The sequence below is a fragment of the Phocoena phocoena genome, chromosome 3 (genome assembly GCF_963924675.1).
Source record: "Phocoena phocoena chromosome 3, mPhoPho1.1, whole genome shotgun sequence".
NCBI lineage: Eukaryota > Metazoa > Chordata > Mammalia > Artiodactyla > Phocoenidae > Phocoena > Phocoena phocoena.
This window is the reverse complement of record NC_089221.1, coordinates 57691728-57713432: the sequence shown is the minus strand read 5'-3', so window position 1 is coordinate 57713432 and position 21705 is coordinate 57691728. Positions and strand designations below refer to the sequence as shown.

Below are 21705 nucleotides of genomic sequence, written 5' to 3'. Positions count from 1 at the left end.
TGGTGCCAGGGCTACAGCCTGCAGGGCAGAGGAGGGAGACGGCCTCAAGTCTCTGTGAGTTACAGGGAGGTTTTAGTCAAAAAGTCTGATGTGATGATGAACTAGCCTCTAGAGACACTTTGAGGTCACTGGATCTTTTTCTTTTCCTAAATTCTTCAGCAGCTTGAGTATTAAATTGTATTATTTTTAAAAAAAAAATAGCTGCTTTAAAAAAAGCACGTGTCTCACTACAGCCAGAAGGCTGACACAACCCAAATGCCCATCGTGAATACACTGTGGTACATACATACGTGGAATATTATTCAGCTCCAGAAAGGAATGAAGTACTGATACACATTACAACGTAGATGAATCTCTAAAACAGCATGCTAAATGAAAGGCAAACACAAAAGTTCACATATTGTATGATATGACTTATATGAAATACCCAGAAAAGGTAAATCTACAGAGACAGAAGCAGATTGGTGGTTGCCAGGAGGTAGGGAGGAGGGAGGGAGTGGGGAGTGACTACGTACTAGGTATGGGGTTTTATTGGGGGTGATGAAAATATTTTGGAATTTGATCGAGGTGGTGGCTGTACAACGTTGTAAATTTAACGAATGCCACTGATCGTTCACCTTAAAATGGTTAATCTTATACGATTAATTTCACATCAAAAAAAATTTAACACATATAAAGAAAATAAGCAGCAGACCACCAGATGGGTTTTCAGAAGCTACCATCCTTTGCCAGAACCTTGATAGGCAAAGAATGCATCTTCGTATGACTAAATGATTCGTCCCAGCTCAGCTGCCCACGATTCAGTTCTGCAATAAACATCTCACGCTTGTGGACCCCTTTCATTGTTGTGGCTTCGTCTGTTCCCACTTGGCTGAATACTGTGGAGACTGATGGAGGTAAGGCAGACTTCCCCAACCAGAAGGTCCAACTTATACCTAAGCATTGCTAACAACTGCCATTTAAGTTTACTAGCATATAAAAGTAAAATGACCAGTTACAAACCCTAGCTTTGAGCCATTAAAAATGCTCTTGATTATATATGAGGACACGTGTTTAATTCTACCTAGAAGTTTCAGCTTAATCATTTTAAGCAAATAACAGAATAAAGTGGTGATAATCTACCCTTTGTTCTAATATTAAAATGTGAATAATTAACCTTCCAGGAAAAAAAAAAGCAGAATTTTAAGAGCAGTTCAGTCTAATAAATGTCCAGTTTAGAAATAGATCAGTCCTTCTGGTACAGACTGTTACTCCTGATTTATTGCAGTGGCAATTCCCATGAAATCAGTCATTACTTAGTTAAACTATTGGAGCATTAACGCCTTTAAATTCTGCTTTCAGGCACTTAAATGCTGGATAATACTGATTTTTATGGGGATGATGGCTTGTGGTAAAAGGCCTAAAAAGTTCATTTTTGCTACATCAAATTTTGTTAACAAAAATGCTAAGTTCCTACAGAATTTATTTTTTTTCCTACAGACTTTAGATTCTAAAAATCAGTTTTTCCTGGGTAGAACTGATAATACTTAGTGATTATTTTTTAAGATTTATATCTAGAAGTAAATAAATATTATTGCACCCAACTATACAAACGCTTTTGTTCAGCAATAGCTTCATAAGAATAAAAGTTGGTGGTCCAGACAGTTGGGCACCTTATGGTACAGAAAGACTCATCCCTCATGAACCTCTCCAGGGGAAATCTAGTTACCAAAGTGCCCCAAGAAATTTCTTCTCCAAAAATGTCACATCACTATAAGAAGGCTTTAGGATATCAGTATGCTGGTAACTGCCCCAGTGAAAATTACCTAGTTACCCTAACTACCTTCTTTCAGAATGAAAAAAAAAAAAAAAGAAAAAAGGAATAGGGAAAGGAGGAAGAAGGAGGAGAGGGAGAAGAAAGGGAAGAAGAGGTGCAAGAAATAATAAAGAAATGAGGAAAGTAATCTGGTGTCTCTGCCCCAGAAGCAATGAACATTGGAAACCCAACGGGCCAAGCTAAACATTAACCAGTACTTTTGGCTGGCCTTTGACAGCACAGGGTAGAGATATGCACCTGGCTTTCAGAAACTAGCTAGATGGGTTCAAAGCCCAACCTCACCATTTAGAAGCAATGTGACCTTGAATAAGTTAATGAGCCTTTCTGAGCCTCTGCTTTTTCATCCACCAATGCGAACGATCCCACCCATCTCCCAGAGTAGGAGGCCTCGATGAGAGAAGCATCTTGGATTCCCAGCCAGAGGCACGCTGCCTCTCCTGTGGTCTGAAGCACTGACAGCTTAATCTGGAAGGTTTGTTATTGATGTTGATACTACACCAGGAAGTCAGGACATAGCCGATTCTATTGTATTTTTTATTAGAAAAACAAATTAAATAGTGATTGATTCTATAAAAAATTGAACTGGAGTCCATGGCTCATGGTGGGGAAGGCTCAGAAGATGGAGACAAGGATGTGGGGACGGCAGTTTCTTTTTCTTCATATCTGGGAGGCAATTCGGATGAGAGACAGGGAGTGTGTGAGGTCTCAGAGGATGAAGCAGTCCCAGAAATAGTATATATAGATTCACAGTCTCTCTCAGAGGCTGCGCCTTGGCCCTCAGGAGTTGGGATCCTATGAAGAAGGAGAGAGAACATGAAAGGGAGCAGAGGGACTCTGTCACCTGCCTTAACTACCAGGTTCTTTTCACATGTTTAATTAGATGCATTTGGAAACATTTGCAAGGGTCTCCAGAGTAATTTCTTCCATATTCTATTCTGCATAGATATGTTTTGATTTCTTACCCCTTCCTGTCCTTAGAGCTCATGGTTACTTTAAGACTGTCTCACTCCTGTTGTCATTCCCCTTGTCATTGAAAAGACGTAGAGTACAAACACATAGCTGCCTTCCAAAGAGAACATGTACAAATGTCCAGAACCTAACCTCCCTTTCACCCACACAGGGGAACTCCTGCATTCATCCCTGGTCAGATCTCCAGCTCATCACCCGGTTTGAGGTACAAGAACACGTGCCGTGAAACATGAATGACCAGGTATGGCAGCCCCCGTCCCTAGCACACTCGTGACATCTCTCAGGTCCTGCTTCTCACTGCTTTCAAAAATGCACGTGTCTCAGTGTCTCAGAAACCACTTTTCACTGAGGCCTGCTTTTCCCTGTGAGATCTTCCAGTGATCCTACCTTCACTTCCTACACCCTGGTTTCCCATGTGGGAAGGTGCAGAGCCTTTTCCAGCCCTGCTCGTCCCTGACGCTTCCCAGAACTCCTTCCTTTCATGCCTTCCCCGCCCGTGGATTCTCCACAGGCCTCTGTCGCCTTGCCCTCTCGGTTTCAGCAGCCTCTTTGCCATTTCATCTCCAGTACCCCATCTCTCTCCCAAGACCTGGCCCATCCGGTCTAGCTCAAAGGCCCACACCTCGCTCTCCCTCTACTGCTAGCCAGCTCACCATCTTCTCCCACTTACACAGGCCCCATTTCTGTCTTCCTCAGTCAGGGACATTCCCTGTCCCTGTCACTCCCCCTTGACATCATCATCTCCGCTCTTCATCCCTGTCGTCCTCCACAGCAGACAGCCTCACACACTCCTCCCTTTCTGACCACCCCAGTCCCAGGCTCCTGTTACCTTCAGCCTGTCCATGAGAGAAGGCTTCCTCTCTGGTCTGGTCACCCCCAGCCTTTCCCCAGCACGAGCTGTGCTAACCACTGCTCGGACCCTGTTGCCGTGACTCCACAGCCTTCAATGGCATCCCTCTGCCTCAAGGAAAAACACTTATATTTACACTGTTTAATCTGACCCCAGGTACCGCCTCCAAATTTGTGACAAAGCATGGAGGATGGGGATGGGAATCTCGTATTTCTCTTCGGTCAATCTGAGAAGGCTCTGAGGCCCAGGGAACAACTTAATATTGAGGGGAGAAGCCTGGCGTGGTCAAGTCAGGGTGCAGGTTGATTTTAGCCGGCCACTCAAGTATCTCCATTAGATACTGAAATGCTCTGTACCTGCTGGAGGTCCCCTGGGACCCTCACCCTTCCCACAATCTAAAGCACCAAAGCCTAACTTAGCAGGGGCCTCCTGAGTTCTGCTCCAGCACTCGGGATGGCTGATGGGTTTGTGCAGCATTTTGAGGATCAGCCCTGCTAGGACCACATAAAGATGCCTGGAGAAGGCTTCATATGAACCTGGCATAACCACTTTTATAATTTTTAACTCATGTGCCACCCAAAGTTTCCTGAAAAGTACTAGGAATATTAAGGCAATGATTCTGGCACAATGTCCGCCAAAAAGATACTCATACTTGGATGGCTACACCTCTACCATAGCCTTAAAGCTGATTTGGCCTGAACGTAGACATAGGCCTGAAAAGGCTAAACTTTCCTACTCTTGACGTTCAAACGGAAAGTCTTACCTATAGTTAAAAATACTGTAATATGAAGGTGGATTTTCATTTGGGAGCCAACGGTCAGCCCCAGGACTCCGAGTAGCTGCAGAAACTGAAGACTCAGGAAAGTAAGGTGGTGGAGGAGGTGGGAATATGATCACGGCATCACCTAAGGAAACACAACATTTCATTGACGATAGATGAGTACTAAATGCAAGCAAATGAGCAACAGCCAAAGAAATTAATTATATATTTGGCCCATCTATAGAAAAGGTCAAAACACCAGAATTTAAAAGTGAGCCTATCCAACTTACAGAGACGGAGAGCAGAGGTTGCCAGGGGCTGGAGGCTAGGGCGACTGGACTTAGTGTTTAATGCAGGCAGGGTTTCTGTTCAGGATAATGAAAAACTTCCGGGAATTGATCATGGTGGTGGCTGTACAACATGGTGAATGTACTTAATACCACTCTACACTTTAAAATGATTAAACTGGTAAATTGTATGTTGTCTATTTTGCCACATGAAAAACAAAATAGTGGGCCTCTATTTCATAGCAAATCTGAGCTAAAGCATTTCTGTGAAGCATTTGCTAACAATGTTCCTTACCTCCCCTGGGATGTCTGCTGCTACAAAGTTTTTCTCGTTTTCTACTTACAATTTTAATTCTTCAAAAGTTAGCTGTTGGATAAAGTGCCTCCACTCCTCAAATGCAGTTTCAACCTCTGAACAAATGCCAGTACAGCCACAATACAGCCCATCATCCCTATTTCCATAGTTGTGGTTTATGCACTTGAAGAGTTTTTTTTATCTACCAATGTTTCTTCCAAGCTTTACAAAAGAAAGTCAAACTCAAAGAAAAGCTAGGGTTTTTTTTTGTTTTGTTTTGTTTTGTTGCATTTCTGTTGGTACTGTTCACTCCAGAAGACATCCCTGCGTTTGGGCGAGGAGAACTGGGGACCAGATGCAAGCTCTAGTTTGATTCCAACACAAAATGTACCAGATGAGTTGCCCAGAACCTTCTAGACATGAGGTCTGAGGGTGCCCTCTGATAAGCTGGCAGCACCAAATGACAGCTCAGGAAGAATGAAAGAGGAAAGAGGACTTTACTTCCCTGCAGGGAGGAGATGGTTTGTACTGGTAGCAGAGCTGATGCTCACCTAGGTAGCTGCAGGGTTCTCTAGAGTTACCGGGGTTCCACTTGCCAGTTCCCACCAAGCGTGGCCCTGAACAAGTTACGTGCCCTCTCTAGGCCTCCCTCAGCCACCACGTCTGTAAACGGCAGGCTGTAACTGTACCCGCCTCAGAGGACAGGTAGGAGGACTGGATTTGCGCGCGGGGTTAAAACGGTGCTGAGAACGGAGCAAGCTCTCTCAACTGTAACACATCCTCAAAGGGACTTTCTTCACAACCACCAGCAAGTGGCACCTATGTGCACGTCTGAAGAAACATTCCCAACTGGTAGTCTGGCCAGTGGTTCCACTCTCCACCTTGATGCCTCAGTCGCCGCCCCAGAGGTAACTTAGCCCTGCAGAAAATGCATTAACTCCATCTCTCCTTCTGCAAGGAGATGGCGGTTCAAGCTGTTAATATACATCGCTAACCGAAGCTGGAAAAAGCATAGTGGTCGTCTTGGGATCCTCATTTAATTTTTTCAGAAGGTCTTCGTAGGTCAGAGGAAGGTAGGTTGAATGTTCACTTTAATTACCCATTGTAGGACAAAGGATCTGGAAACAAGCCTCTAAAGCAGGCTGATCACCTATCAAACACAGACAAGGAAGTACTCAGAGTCTCCAGTTATCTCTGAGGCTTAGCCACTCCTCTGCCAGGTCAGCTCCCAGCCCTCCTGCTCTCCCCGGAAAGTCCCATGCCCCTGGGGTTTCCCTTCCACTATGTCCTGAAAGACTTGATGTCCTGTGTGAGTTGACCATACACCTGCTTGTGCATCCAGGGTCCAGCACTAGGTGTGCCCACAATGCAGATATCATGCATCTTTGTTTCTCTCTTCTGTCTTCCATTCTGGGAAGAGCTGCATTCTGGCACTTAGCCAAGGACTGACTCTTATCACCCCAATTTCCCTCACAAGGCAGAACTGACCATTGACAGACAATGCCTGGAGTCTTAACAACTGTGCTAAAAGGCATGATTTCTAACAACGTAAACCCTATTCCGTAATACCAAAGGAGAGAAAGACAAGGTGCCAGATTTTCACAGGTTTGATAGGACTTAAACGGTTATGTGGAAAAGATTTGAAACTATGCAGTGCCAACATCAGGACAGAACCCGCCCAGCAGTCACTCCAGCACAAGCCCTGCTCCCTGCCGCCCCCCATTCCAACCACCAGGAAGAAAGCTGGGCCCCAAAACTCCCGGATAGTAAACCCAAAGGGCACACCTTGAAATGCTCCCAACTAAGTGGAAGCCCGTGAGTGTCTCATGAGAGTATTTACTTGGACCCCACTGTGTTCCCTGAAAGAACTAAGAACATCTATAATATTGGGTGAGCCCTTTCGTCATGTAACAACAACCCAGGACACCTGGTGAAGGATGAAGCCTGCAGAAACAGAATTACAGCAAGTGCCTGGGGAGGGCGCTATGCAAGGGCCATAGCATACGCATGCCCACCGCCTCCGCTAGGATCCTGGCTCTGCCACTTGCTAGTTTGTGACGTTGGGCAAATTACTTGGGATCCCTGACCCTTGGTTTATCTTTAACATGGAGACACTAAGAGCACCTACCTCAGTGGATTGTTGTAGGTGTGAATGAATTTCACACAACAGGCCCTTGACGAGTACATGCTAAAATACACCTAGATGGGTATTTGGCCCAAGAATAAGCCCTATATATTTGTTTGCTATTATTAACACATAGCTAATATTGATGTTGTCACCATAATTATATAAACACACAAATAAGGAAGTTGGGAGCTTCAACCCTGGCTGAACACAAGGATCGTCTGTAAATCCATCTGCCCTTCCTTTCTCAGGCCAATACCGTGCAAGGTCCACAGCCCAGGGAATCCCCACAGTGAGTACCGCCAGCTCGACAGACAGCCCCACCCGCGAGAAACATCTCACTCGCCACCTTCCTTCCCTGTTCCTTCCACGGTTTCTGCTCTGTAACCCTCTTTGCCCGCCCAGCCTTTTACATGTTAAGGCTGTGGCTTCAGAGTGGGAGACTGAAATAAAACAGTGATTTGCAAAAATGAGCAGCAGTGGGGGTGTTTTGTCTGTGTGAACGTGAGGCCAAAGCTACTGGTATGGTTCTGTGGGGACCTGACTCTGGGAAATGGTGATCCAGCTCTTCTGCAGATCCCTGGGGACCCAAAGGGACACTCTGTAGGCACTCCATGGAGGAAAGAAGCGACAGGTGCTGTCATATTTCATCTTTGTCTATGCCACTGCTTCCAAACCTTGCTCCGACCCTGAAGCCAAGGAAGAAATTACAGAAAATGAAGAAGGATGCAGAAAACAGTACAGAAGACTCCCTCAAAACATGGAAGACCAATGGACTTATGACAGATTCAGAACCCTAGATATTAGTGCTGTCAGGAATCTTAGAAATGCAGTGCCCATTTTATAAATACATAAAGCAAGGCCAGGAGAGGTTCAGGACTTCCAAAGACAGCCAGTCAGAGATGAGAACCCACATTTCCAACAACCAAAAGTGCCATAAGTGTTTGGTGTGAGAATAACAGGGGAAACAGGGTCACTTGGCAGGTACCTGAGGTTTTAGAAGGCTCCCAGGCTTTCCTCAAGGATCCTCTCACTTTCCTCTTTATTTGCTCTGTGACCTTAGTCAAGGTCACAAGTTAATGTCCCAATGCTTTTGCTAGATAATAAGGAATTGCTGGGAGGAGATGATGTGCTCAAGGATTCTTATGGGGATAAGTACAGCAGCAGAACTGTGTCTGTGTGCGTCTGCGTGCGTGTATGTGTGTGTGAGAGAGAGAGACACACACAGGGACAGGGACAAAGAGAGAGAAGGAGAAGGAGAATCTAGGCCAGACCCGGGAGCAGCTCAGTGAAGCCTTGATGCTACAGCCATGGTGATATGAACAAGAACAGGAAGGACAACCACCCACCTACAGTGACCTGGACGGGCTCCATGTTCTGGGTCTGTCTCTCTTCACTTTCAGAAGCATCCTGGCCCACATTCGAGTTGTTTCTCTTCTTAACATGGGCAACCACGAAGAAACACAATCCCACAAGCACAATCAAGGGTCCCAAGATCTGCAGGGACAGGAATCCACAGATCTGGGGCTCTGAGTCAGCAGTGTCTGTCTCATTCAGCGGTTCCTGCACCCAGTCTGAGCCACACCCGGGGACCCAAATGCCCAGTACACTGATGAGCATACCACTCGTCAGGAACAGAAACCCAAAGATGAGACACTGGACAAACTGGCGGCTCTCCCCACAGAGGAAGGCTCGGTCGGAGGCCCCCTGGTTGCCTCGCAGGCGCTCCTCACTTCGCTGAAGTCGTGCCCGGGAGCGGGCCAGGACCACAGCCCCCAGCCCAATCACGGCACACGCGGGCCCGGAGATCTTCAGCACCATGCTACAGTCTGGGAGGGTTTCGTATTGGCATGCCTGGAACCCAAAGATGGAGAGCAGGACTCCCACACACAGCAGGATGGCACCGATGACAAAAAGGAAGAAAATGAGCTTGGTGACACGCCTGTCTCCCTGGGCCCCATCTGGCTCGGCAGCAGCTGCAGGAGACATGGCCAGAAGAGGCCACTTCCCCGAGGTGGGTGGGATGTGTTCCTTCCCTTCAATGGTTTCAACAACTCTGCAGACATAACCAAACACCAAATTAAAGTGGGCGCAGGTGTTCCTGACCCGCCCTGTTCTTTTTCCCAGATCACACTAGGATGAAATCACAGGGAACCGAACTTTGTGCAACTGATACACTGTAGTACAATGAACTGGTTCATGAGTCAGAGGAACTGGCATTCAAAAACTCCTGAACATGTAATTTTATAAAGATATGCAAGAAGGGCAAATGCAATTACCATGCACCTAAGAGTATCTTGAAAAATCAAAACCCATGCAACAAAAGTAAATGGGTGTGGCTTTTCCTGTTATGAGTCTTAACAGACTCACTTCCCCAGGCCAAAAAATCCCAAAACCCAAAACATAAAAACAATGGTGAGTGAAAGAAGAACCACAGGGATTGTTTCTGATTTACAAACATCCCATATTTCATCACAGCTGCTATGAGTATTTCCAAGTCGGTAAAGTTTCGTTCAGTACCTAACTTTCCATTTCCTATTTTAGACTGCAGCAACTTTCCATTCCGTGCTTTATCCTAAGGCTACATCTACAGGAGACCCAAGTTTCAACTGAATGGGAAGGCGGTTCAGGAACACGTGAGTTTGGTGGATTTTTAAGTTAATTCTGTCAAAATGTGACTCTTGAGTTCTCAAACAGGCACACATTGGGGCTGCCCTGAAATCTGGTGGCCTGGCTGCTTGGTTCTGGTATAACCCAGGGGGGGTCTGGTAGCACCTGTCCCTCAGGTGGGCAGGTGACCTCTTGCTCACCCTCTTCCGTGGCGCCACCCACTTACACAAAAAGGTTTAGACCCAGTTAAAAATAAGCAGCCAATAAAATCACCAGTTACAAAACACTAAACCGCAATAGAACCTGACCTTGAAAGAAGAGTATACATGAAATCAAGTGGCAAAGCACCTTCCATAAGACCACCCAAGCCCGCTACTTCAAGGCTCTCATATATTAAATGTATCCCGAGCAGTGGGTAAAGAATTGTCTACCTTACACACCCTGAATCTATTATCCAGTTATCTTGTCTTACTCTAATGAATGGAATATTTTTCCAGGACCCTTCAAGTTGGGGCACTCAAAAAGACAACCCAAGTGTAAAGAACATTTTCACTTGCTCAAGGAAAGAAAACTTTTACAATCTTTTGTGCCACTTGCATCCATGGTCACGTGAAGGAGCTCAAGATTGAGTCGCTAAAGCCAAGGCCATCTTGACAAACCCAAATCGTGTCCAAGTAGGGTCAGGTTAGGTAAAGAAAGGAAACAACTGGTCTTATGCTAGGAAGTGCTTTTCCAGGAAAAAGTAAGATACAATCAGAAGGAAGTTGGAGAAAGAAGGAAATAGAGGTGGGAAACAAGCTTCCGTGTTAAACTTGGACAAACTATATGTATGAAGATGTAATTAAGCGGAAACAAACATTTAAAGTATTGCACTAATTTAAAAAAATTCTGAGTCCTGTAATATCTTTTGCTGGTCTGAAGATATGACTGAGGGGTGACTCTCTGCCACAAAGTCCTATCAATTCATTGTACCTTGGATTGAGACCTGGACTTTGTCGTGAGTCACAAGGCTTCAACTGCCTTAAGGCAAATTCCCCAATACTAGTAAAGCCTAAAACTGGATTTGTAGCTTCCTTTCCATGGACTAGTGGACTAAGCACCTGGCATAGGTGTTAATCCCCCATCCAAAATAGTATGTGGGTAGTTCGTTCTCTCTCCCCTCCCCCCCCATAGATGCGCTCACAAACTGACTCAGAGACATCTGCACTAATAGGAGATTAAACCTTTTCCAAATACCAACCTACATTTCATTTCCCCAAAGCCAAATTCACCTCCCCAACGTTGTTTCCCAAAGGACATTTCCAAATCAGCAGCATGTCACCACGTCCAAAGCTCTCTGTGTTTGGGTACTGACGCAGAGAGGCACAAGTCCTTTACGGGAAAGAGTCTGGTGGGTTTAGAGAGCCGGAGCGCAACACCAGCCCGCAGAGCTCGGCGCGCGGCCCCCGCGGGCGCAGATGCAGTGCGGCTCCTCCGCTCCTCGCTCCCAGCCTGGCCCCCAAAGCTCAGTGCCCGCCCCGCGGCCCCAGAGCGCGGGCTCCCGGGGTGCAGAGGAGCGCGGGGCCGGGAGCGCTTACCTGAGGCTCCGTCCTGCGAGGGCGCTGTCTGCGCCGGCAGTCGGCGGGCAGCGCGGCGCCCGCCTCCACCCGCGGCCTCCCGGGCGGCGGGCCGCACCGCACACTCCCACCTGTGTGTCCCGGCGCAGAGGGCGGGCCGCGCGGTGTTTACGGAGGAGGCGTCGCCGGCGCGGGCAGGGCAGGGCGGACTGGCGGGAGCTGGCCGCCGCCGGGTGCTGCCCTTCGGGGTCCAGAGGCGCGCCCGGCTCCGGGGTGGAGAGCGCGGGGCGGCGGACCGGGCGGCTTCCGCGTCCGTGACCGTGCGCGCGAGGAACCCGGGAAAATGCCCCCCCACCTCCGCCTCCTCCTCCTCCTCCTTGGCCCGTGGCCCTGCGGGCACGGGGCGGCAAGTTGGAATTCTCCTGGCTGTCCCAGCTCGCGAGGCGACGGTCGAGGTCCGGGCGGCGTGAAGGGAGCCGGTTCCCTTCCGGGCCGAGAGCCCAGAATTTGGGCCGGGGGTGGGGAAGAAAGGGCAGCGCCTGCCCCCCTCTTCGGTGTGGCCGCCACCCAGGCAGGGGTCCCCGCGTTCCCGCCGCCGCGCCCTCTGGGACGGGTGCACCCGGGGACCTGTGGCCCTTCTGCCGCTCCAGAGACCTTGGCTGGGGTCACTGGGGCTAGCCCCTCGCCGCGAGCTCCCCGACGAAGAGGTTATAGAGACACCAGGTCACAGAAACGTGCGCTCCATTAGCGTGTGAGACAAGGGTCGTCCATGCCCGAAGCCTACAGGCATCTGGTCCTAGCTCCGAGACTCACACGTATGGTCGTCATGGTTATCGCAGTCCCGCGTTGCCATCGAACCCCTTCCTGGTTCTCAGTCGCTAATGATTTGCCGGACTTAAACTGCTCACTTTCTCTGCCCTTGAACTGGGCGTTTGGGGATGGGTTTACTAATCCCCGTGCTATTTGTAACCTGCCCCGTGACACGTGACATGGAATCAGCTGTGCCAGTTTCCACACCAGAGGTCAGGGCGCTGTGAAAGGTGAGTCAAGAGCTCAGCCCAAAGTGGGGAGCACCATGAGCCCTGCGGCCTTTCCCATCCCTGCCACTTCCCCCTGGAGTCCTATCCACTTTGCCTGAAATCAGCCCAGTCAAGAGTTAACGCCAACTGCCTTAACCTTTTGGAAGCGAGAACACCTTGCATACCTGATACAGCAAGTTGTTCCCAGTCGTTTTTCACTGCAGTAAAGAATGAGTTGGCTTAGCTGATTACAGAAGGGAGAAGGAGACTCAAAGAAGGGCTCACAGGGAGGCAAACAGGGAAGGGTGTCCACCTGGGTTCTGCAGGTTGGTGGGCTGGGTGGGTAAGACAGGGCTTCGTAAGGGAAGCAGACTGGGCAGGGTCTAGTGGGAGGGATTTGCTGGGCCACTTGCCCCAGTGGCCAAAGATTATTACTATCTTGAATATCAACACCCCTTGCTCTGGGCCAGGTTCTGTGTTGCCTGCTTTACCTGCATACAGCCTGTGGTTCTTCACTGTGTGTCTCCAGCAACTCAGAGAAGGTTGCAGGCAGAAGGCAATAGGGGAGCTAAAATGGTCATTTTTCAGCTGAGGAAACCACAGCCCAAAGATGTAAAGCGATCTCCACAGATGGTTAATGTGGAGCAAGGGCCTGAACCAGACTGACTGTTCCTCCTGGGTACGTCTGTCACCCAAAGGACACACAATGCCACAAACTCAGAAAATGTCTTTTTATCATGTGGCATTTTTATCCCTGCAACAGAACAGACGCTGTATCCCAAGGACATTGTGGCAATCTGTGTCCGGGTGGAGCTATCCTGGTCAAAGTGTCAGATTATACCACCTGCTGGAAGGGCCTCAGAGCACGCCCAGCTAACGAGCAAATAACCAGCAGTGGCGATCACACAACAGCAGCGGGCACGCAGCTTTCCAAGAACGCAGCCCTGACTATAGGATTTGCCTCCCTACACAGGCCTGCTAGCAATTCCTTTCTGTACAAGGGGGGTTTCCTTTTGTATTCCCTAATCATTCTTTCCTTCTCCCCTATTTGAAACTCCGTCTCTGGCCACGTCATGTGCGGACCTGCAAGGGCCCTGTTGATACAGCTGCCCCTCTGGTGCCACATGACTGCAGGCTGGCCACACATGACAGATTTGAATGTACTGGCACCAAGGACAATCAGATTAGCCTCCACTTGGGATGTCTGCCACTTGAACTGTTTGTGTCTTTTGGAGCCTGTTTGACTAAATTAAACTCCTTGGAAACCAATCGTCGGTCATGTATGAAAGACATACCCACCGGCATTCAAGGTGCTTGTCTTTTGTAGCAGACCTGTTCTTAAGAAAGAGACTGAATGACCTTGTCACTATCTAAAACCTGGTGGCCTTTTCCAGCCCATGTGGTAGTGAAAAAAGATCAGCCCAGGCCAAGTCCTTAGAAAAATAGCATCAGAGCAAGCATAAAAAATGGATGAGTCTTGATATCAGGAAGTGAATATGGAGGGTGAAGCTGAGGAATGCAGCAAAAGCTTGAGAGGAATGAGAAAGCAAGCATATTGATTATCTATCATTACATAAGAAATTACCCCAGAATATAGAGCTTTATAAAAAATTTATTTATTTTATTTATTTATTTTTGGCTGCGTTGGGTCTTCCTTGCTGTGCGTGGGCTTTCTCTAGTTGCAGCAAGCGGGGGCTCCTCTTTGTTGCGGTGCGCAGGCTTCTCACTGCGGTGGCTTCTCTAGTTGTGGAGCGTGGGCTCTAGGCGCGCGGGCTTCAGTAGTTGTGGTGTGCGGGCTCAGTAGTTGTGGCTCGTGGGCTCTAGAGCACAGGCTTGGTAGTTGTGGCGCATGGGCTTAGTTGCTCTGCGGCATGTGGGATCTTCCCGGACCAGAGTTTGAACCCATGTTCCCTGCATTGGCAGGCAGATTCTTAACCACTGCGCCACCAGGGAAGCCCCCAAAATGTAGAGCTATAAACAACAAAGATTTATTCTCTCACAGTTTCTGAGGGTCAGGTGTCTGGGAATAGCTTAGTGGGGTTGTTCTGGCTTGGGATCTCTCACGAGGCTGCAGTCAAGCAGTTTGCTGGGGCTGCATCATCTGAAGGCCTGACTGGGGCTGGAGGACCTGTTTCCAAGGTGGCTCTCCCCCATGGCTGTTGGCAGGAGGCCTCAGTTTTTCACTACGTGAACCTCTCCACGGAGCCGCTTGAGTGTTCTCATGACATGGCAGCTGGCTTCCTCTAGGGTGAGTAATCCAAGAGAGAGCAAATGAGGAGGAAGCTGTAGTGCTTTTTATGACAGTCTCTGAAGTCCCACACCATTGCTTCTGCTTTATTCTAGTTCTTAGGATTGAGTCACTAAGTCAAGGAGAGAGGGATTAGGCTCCACCTCTTGAAGGGGAGAGTATCAAAGAATTTGTGAACATATTTTAGAACTGCCACAGAGAACTGTGGTGATATTTGGGGGAAGAGGGGAAGAGCACTTCAGGCAGAGAAAACAGCAAGTGCAAAGGCCCTGAGGCAGGAGCAGGCATAGCACATTCAGGGAAGAACAAGAAGCCAGGGTTGCTGGAGTAGGTAAGCAAGGGAGAGTGGAATAGGAGGAGGTCAGTAGGGCTTGGTGGGCCACTCTAAGTCCTTTTTTATTTCTGGCTGTGCCACGCCACTTACAGGATCTTAGTTCCCTGACCAGGGATTGAACCTGGGCCCTCAGCAGTGAAAGTGCGGAGTCCTAACCACTGGACTGTCAGGGAGTTCCCTGTTGTAAGTAACGTTGAGTAAGATGAGCAGCCTTTGGAGGGTTTTTTAGCTGAATGTGATGTGATCTGACTTATTTTAAAAAAGAAAACAGAGGCTTCTGGGTGAGCATAGCCAGAGGAGGAGGAAGTAGAGATGAAGAGACCATTTAGGAGGCTATTATAAATAACCTGGGAGAGAGATGATCGTGGCTTTTGTTTGAAGGTGATAAACACAATTGGATTCTGTATATATCTCATATAATACATCTCGAAGATAGAGTCAATGGGGTTTTCCATGGACTGAATGTGGGTTTTGACTCCAAGGTTTTTGACCTGAAGAACTGGAAACATGGTTCTGGCATTGACCGAGACTAAAGGCAGGACGAGTTTGAGGGGGAAGCTTCACAGTTCGGTTTGGGACATGTTAACTTTGAGATGTCTCCTAGACACCTGAGTGGAGAAGCTGAGTAGGCAATGGAACATATAGGCCTGGAGTTCAGGAATTCTGGAAGGAACAATTTCCTGTGGTCTGCCAGTGATGTTTATTACAAAATCAAGAGGGCTGGGCCCATCCTCTGGAAGAGTTTACACATGTATATGTGGCTACTGAGGGCTCCAAGCAGGCATAAAGCAAGGGGCAGACTGATGCCTGACACTCCCCGGGGCACTGCCAACCTGGAGAAGCAGCTCAGGACAAGTGATTGGCTCAGGGTTCTAGAATTCAGTACGGCCATTTTTCAGGACTCACAAGACTGCAGAAAGACAGTCCATCAGTTGAGTCGGCCAGCTTCTGGTTTCTCGTTTCTCTTTTGGTTGTTCTCTGGTTCTGCCCCCAATTAACCTTGGCACCCAGAGGCACGCATTCCTTTCTTCCAATTCCTGACATTTCTTGAGCCTCCCCCGGGGGCTGGTGTACAGGAACTTGCTCTCGAGTGCTTGGTCTTGGATCCACGTGGCAGCTAATATTCCCAGGACTCCCAGTGATGCTTTTGAACCGCACTGGGCCTCCTCCAGCTGCCTAGCCCTGCAGAGGGCGCTGCAGTCAGGGGAGGCCGAGGTTCTTGGGGCATTTTCTTCTGCCCCACCCTGATGTTAGATGTAGACCTGGGGCCTGAGAACTATGTCTGGGGTGGGAATGACTGACAGCAGGCTTGAGTTGAGAGTTTCGATTTGGCCCCTTAGCTGACCTCAAGTGCAAAGATGAATTTTTTGCAGTCATTGTATTGCCTGGATTGGTGCTGTTGATTTTGTGTGGCTGATAACAGCTCCGCTTGAGTGTGGCTAGTCAGAGCCAAGGGTGTGGAGCACAAGGAGTTGTTTGAGACAGAATGAAAGTGAGGATTTGCCACTTGGTCTTATCAGCGGAGGCCTCCACACTGTTGAGGGAGGGAGACCCCTTCAACAGAGGTGGCAGCATCTGGGCAGCAGACTAGAGGAGACCAGTGTGTTGACAGTAAGAAGTCTATGGAAATGCAGTGGTCTCCTGTCTCCTGGCATCTACTGTTGGCCCTATCAAACACCTACAGCTCACTGGGTCCCAAAGAATGAATCATTCCTCCTGGCATTTATAAAAAGGGGATGAGTCAGACCCCAGTTTAGATATTGGCTTTGCCGTTTACTAGCTGTGTGACCTCAGGCAAGTAAACAACTTTTCTGTGCCTCGGTGCCCTCTTCTGTAATAAGGGAATAAACCGACCTACCTCAAAGGATGCCTGGAGGAGTAAGTTTCTGGCACGTAGCGGGCCATCAGTGGATGTATTGCGACTAGTCACCTCGTCTCCCATCTGCGGTTCCTGCCCCGTAAACTTCAGGAAGGTTGATCTGATGACGAATCCACAGAGAAGGTATAGAGATAGAAGAGGAGGGAGGTCCGCATGCCCAGTGAGAGCAAAGTGAGTTGTGTTGACTTCGAATGCTCAGTTTGCAATGGTTTGAGTCACTGCCAGCTCAGCTCACTTCTTCCTGAAGCATGTCTCCCAGTTATTTCTCAGCATCTTGTGGGTGTGTGTCACGTGATCTCAAAACACTAGCCGTCCAGGTGGTCACCCTGTGTTATCTGACCTGTCATTCTGCCTCTGCTCCACGACTGTCTGCAGCCACCCAAGCTTCTGGAAGGCGTCTTTGCTGCTGGTGTCCCTGGAGGGATATGGGGACCCTGCCAGGTGCTCCCCCCAGCCAGCCAGTGGCCGGAGTTTGCGGTTCTAACTGCCTAACCTCTCCCAGGTCCATCTGCATGTCTCAGCCCCATCACTGTGCCCTTGGTTCTGCCCTCCACTTCCTGGCTGCCACTTACGATTCCAAAAAGAATTCAAATCAGTTTACAGTGTTTTGAAAATATAGCCAGATGGAATAAATATGAAAATAAATGAGAAGAAGAGTGAAAGAAAAGGTTAAGTGTATTTCCTGCCTCGTTCACACAGCTCGCTGCTAATGTGTGGGGCGGGCTGGAAGCCTTTCGATGTTATGCACTCAAGTCATTTACCCATTTTAGGATGAGATCTGGAAACTTGTCTGAGACACTTAGAGATGACTCTCCAAATGGCCCAACCCAGACCCCTGGGAGTGGGCCATCTGACCACTGACGGTCCAGCAGGCAGGGTGCAGCCTCCCTGGGTGGCACTGGTCATCGCCTCACAGTCACACACCTGAGCCCTGGCTTCTCCTGCAGCCACTGCTGGCCCAGAAAGTGAAGCAATAAGAATTTGGACACCTGAGAGCCAGGCATCTAAAAAATTCAAGGTGGTTTGGCAGGAAGCCACCTCCTGAGTGCCCCGGTCCCTCGTCCGTCACAGCCACGGGATGCAGGTAAAGCTAGTGTTGATTCCAAAAGAAGGAAAAGAAAACTCTTTGGGTTTTTTTCTTGTTACCCTACCTCACAGGGTTATTGAAAGGATTAAATGAATAGAGAAAGACCTACTGTAATTTGTGCTTGGATACAATTCGGGGAGAAACATTTCCTCCTGAATAGTGATAACAGCGAACCCCTCCATAAAACCTGCTCTGTGTTTTCAGTGATGTCCATGTCTTAACCCACTTACCTTTCATGATAAGCCGATGAGGTAGGTAGTGCCGTGCCCCACTTTACAGACTCACAAAGAGGTGAGCAGCTCCTGCCTTGCCAGGAAATGGTTGAGCTGGGCTTGACGCATCGAGTTTCTCCCCTCTCGTGGATGAACCTCAAGAGCTGCCACAGCATCCTTCCTTGCTGTGCACGGGAGGTGAAACGGCTGTTTTTCAATGTCAGTTTCGAGTCATTCAAGGGCAAGCTAACAAACTCCCATTCATTCTTTAAGTCTCCAATTAAAGGTCATTTCCCCAGAGAGACATCCTCATCTGAAGCAGCCCTGGTTCCCCACACTGTCTGTTATTTTCATAGTACCTGGTATTTTTCATTCAGGGCACTAATCACAAGCGTAGTTATTTACTATCCCTTTGGAACCACTTCTCCCCCACCCTTTGCTGTTTAAACCACTGTGTCACCTTCTGTCCTTCCTGTCCCTGTCATTGCTGATCTCCCAAATCTCCTGTCGTCTAGCTAGGGTCTTGGCACCTGGCACTCAGTTTTCCTCCATTTCTAATCCCGCCTTAATCCTGGATGCTTTTACCCTCGCATGGATAACACCTGGCCTTCTCCTCTCCAGTTCTTTCTGTCCATCCACCTCAGGGGATGCCTCCCACCGGCTCACACCAGACCACAGTTGACCTGAAACAGCTCCTCCTACAAATGCAGGCATTGGACCGTTCCTGCTACTACCGTCCTGCACGCACGCCCGGACCCTGCGCCTGCTCCAGCGGACTCCTCTCCTTTCTTCATGTCTTTCTTGTGTAGTTAGATTCCAAGGCCTGTGAGGTCAGTGGCGCTCTTTCTGCTGCCCTACATTCCCAGGCCTGCATCTTTTCATACACCGTCTGCTAGCACGGCCTTTGCTCACCTGTGTGCTTTGCTCAGAGCCGGCACCTCTGCAGATGAGTGCTGCTGGTGAAAGAACAGCTCTGGACTCGATTGCTATCGGTGTCCCCAAACCCAAGGGCCCTCGGCAGTGCCTGGCAGCCCAACCACATTTTGCCCCTAGACTCACTTTCTGACGACGGTTTCAGCAGGTGACCCAAGACCCAGGGAGCCTTTTCCTCCCGTCCAGTGATGCCTCTGATGGTCCAAATTTCTGCCTGGCCAGCACGGTTCTTCAAGAGAAAGACAACCACGGGTAAACCCTTGGCCAAACGGGCTCCACCTACGACGCCCCTGGCGTGGGGTCCCGGGGTTATAGCGCTTGAATTTGTTCTCAAGTGCTTGGTTCCTAAAGCAGGATGGCTTCTAGGTCGAGTCAGGGGCTTCCAGCCCTAGCCTCCTGCTGTGCCAATGCCAGTTCTCCCTTCACAGTGACTTTTCCCTGACCCTGGACCCACGTCACCATTCTAGGCTCCCCTCACTTGGATGAGTTCTCCCTTGAGGGCACTAGCTATTTCCAGTCGAGGCCTAAGTCAGAAGCACCTCCATCCAACAGCAAGATGTAAGAGAGGAAAGATAATTTTCACTCTACTCTCCTGAGCTCTTGGCTGAAACCCTGTAATAAAAGAATATTAACAAGAGAAAAACAAACAGACGTTTACTATCATGGATACCTCACGGATACATGGGAGATACCCAGGGGAAAATGAGTAAGTCCCCAAGGTGGCCTAGAATGCAGGCTTAAATGCCATCTTAGTAGGGAAAAGGGAGGGGGAACGGTGGCTTCTTTGGGGAGAGTAAATGGTTTTTAGCGGGGGTGAATGGGCCCTTAGAGGAATAGATGGGAGGTGTGATAGTTTGTGACAAAGTTGGTTGGGTTGTGGTGTTGACCTCTGGAACTTCTCTTCTATGGTAAGAGTCAATCTTCCCTGACTGATGAAACTCCTGGAAAGGGGATTTATGACAATTGAGTTCCGTTTGGAAGATCTGTCTTCAGGGAGACCAGGGGAGTTCAGAGATAGCCTCTTTCTGCGTTTGCTGTTTTTCAAGTGCCTACAGCACTAAGGATGATTTTTACACTTTAAATGGTTGAAAAAATGTTTGAAATGAGAATATTTTGTGATGTGGAAAAATATATACATATGGTTTATATTTTTGCAAAGCAAAATATATTTATTTCAAAGAAATATAGTACGGTGATTAATAAGAAGTGCTCTTGTATAAAAATATTACATTAGGATAAAATTCTGTGGGGAGGAAGTATATGGAAATTAAAGTTTACAATAACAAAACACATGTAAAATGCATTACTATTAAAGAAAAACTGGGACTTCCCGGTGGTGCAGTGGTTAAAGAATCTGCCTGCCAAGGCAGGGGACACGGGTTCAATCCCTGGTCCGGGAAGATCCCACATGCCACGGAGCAATTAAGCCCGTGAGCCACAACTACTGAGCCCACGTGCGGCAACTACTGAAGCCCGTGTGCCTAGAGCCCATGCTCTGCAACAAGAGAAGCCACCGCAATGAGGAGCCTGTGCACCACAGCGAAGAGTAGCCCCCGCTCACCGCAGCTAGAGAAAACCCGCGTGCAGCAATGCAGACCCAACACGGCCAAAAAAAGTAAAAATTAAATTTAAGAAAAGAAAAGCTGGATAATTTTTACTGAGATTATGATCATGTCATGAGCTAATAAGCTAAACCAACTTAATCATATACGCCTCTCAGGTTTAGCTACCAAAGATGTCTGAGGTACCCGAAGGCTAGCTACTCCCTCACAATCCCACTAACAGGTGAAAGCAAAGGTCTCAAACATGTCGGATCGAGTTCTGTGAGACATACAGACGCTTATTAAACGCTGTTAACAGTCGGGCACAAAGCAGTTTATGCAGCTGCCCACCCATGAGCGTGAGGACACTGACCTCTGGAGGTGGCACCCCAGAGCCAGGATTTTCTGTGCTCAGTGGGCATCAGGCCATCGGCCATCCTCGTCCATCGGCCACTGGCTGCCTTGTCAGGGGATGAGCCTCTGCTGCCTTCCCTCTGGGCACATCGACCTTGCCTGGGTTCACTCTAGGGTAAGGGGTACCTCTAAAATCATAGCCACCCACAGTCCTGCATAGCTCTAATTCCCCAAAGAAAAAGCCCATCATCAACATTCATTGTGCCAGTTAACAGGCCACTACTTTCACCAATAAAACCACACTTCGGACCTTTATGCTAATTAGCTGAGTCCAGGTGTGGATTGAGATGAGATGCAGATACACTTGTGGAAGCCTCCTGGCCTGTGGCCTTTCTGATCTTAGCTGACTTTCTGGTACCCTAGCTGACCTGTTGGACTTTAACCTGAGTAGCACACACACAGTATCACCCTTAACCGCAGAATTTTAAAATCACAGACATTTATCAGTGAGTGTCACACCACTGATAAGTGTATCCTCTTAGGGATCTTTAAAAATGAGGTATATTTTTATGTTTAAATGTCAATAATTTACAACATGACATAAGTAGAAATCCTGTCTATTTAAATTTATGATGAAAATTTTACATGCCAACTTTAAAAGAGCAAGGGGTACATAGTTTTAAAAATGACTTCACGGTGACCCTAGGCAGGGCTCTCTTTGGTGGTGGCGAAGATGTCTCCTTGGCCTTCTTGTCCTTTGTTCACCCTCTTCCTGGAGTGCTCAGAGCTCTGCGCTCCAAAAATCAGGTGGAGCAGACTTTACAACACAG

At 48.4% G+C, this 21705-nt stretch overlaps 1 protein-coding gene and 1 non-coding gene across 3 annotated transcripts; both read right to left on the bottom strand.

Annotated features, from left to right (window-relative positions):
- Window positions 1-2334: 2334 nt before the first annotated feature.
- TMEM171 (transmembrane protein 171) lies at window positions 2335-12202 on the bottom strand. Of its 2 annotated transcripts, none has more exons than XM_065874689.1 (4): window positions 11588-12202; window positions 8452-9158; window positions 4399-4540; window positions 2335-2608 (listed from the first exon to the last, which is right to left on the bottom strand). In XM_065874689.1, the coding sequence occupies exons 2-4, from the start codon at window positions 9089-9091 to the stop codon at window positions 2413-2415; spliced, it is 978 nt and encodes a 325-aa protein (XP_065730761.1). In that variant the 5' UTR covers window positions 9092-9158; window positions 11588-12202; the 3' UTR covers window positions 2335-2412. The 2 variants fall into 2 exon arrangements, with proteins under 2 accessions (XP_065730761.1, XP_065730764.1); XM_065874692.1 differs by lacking the exon at window positions 11588-12202 and adding an exon at window positions 11290-11339.
- A 2767-nt stretch (window positions 12203-14969) lies between these two features.
- Window positions 14970-15042, bottom strand: TRNAE-UUC (transfer RNA glutamic acid (anticodon UUC)). The gene has a single exon. It is a non-coding gene; the product is annotated as a tRNA-Glu (tRNA).
- Window positions 15043-21705: the final 6663 nt, after the last annotated feature.

What these genes read in the sequence shown, in the direction of transcription:
- TMEM171 (XM_065874689.1), bottom strand. Translation starts at nt 9,091, where the DNA reads ATGTCTCCTGCAGCTGCTGCCGAGCCAGATGGGGCCCAGGGAGACAGG. An exon ending in GCCCGTCCAGGTCACTGTAG is followed by an intron (nt 4,541 to 8,451) that starts GTGGGTGGTTGT and finishes GTGTTTCCTTAG; the next exon opens with GTGATGCCGTGATCATATTC. An exon ending in TACAGTATTTTTAACTATAG is followed by an intron (nt 2,609 to 4,398) that starts GTAAGACTTTCC and finishes CCTTCTTCATAG; the next exon opens with GATCCCAACTCCTGAGGGCC.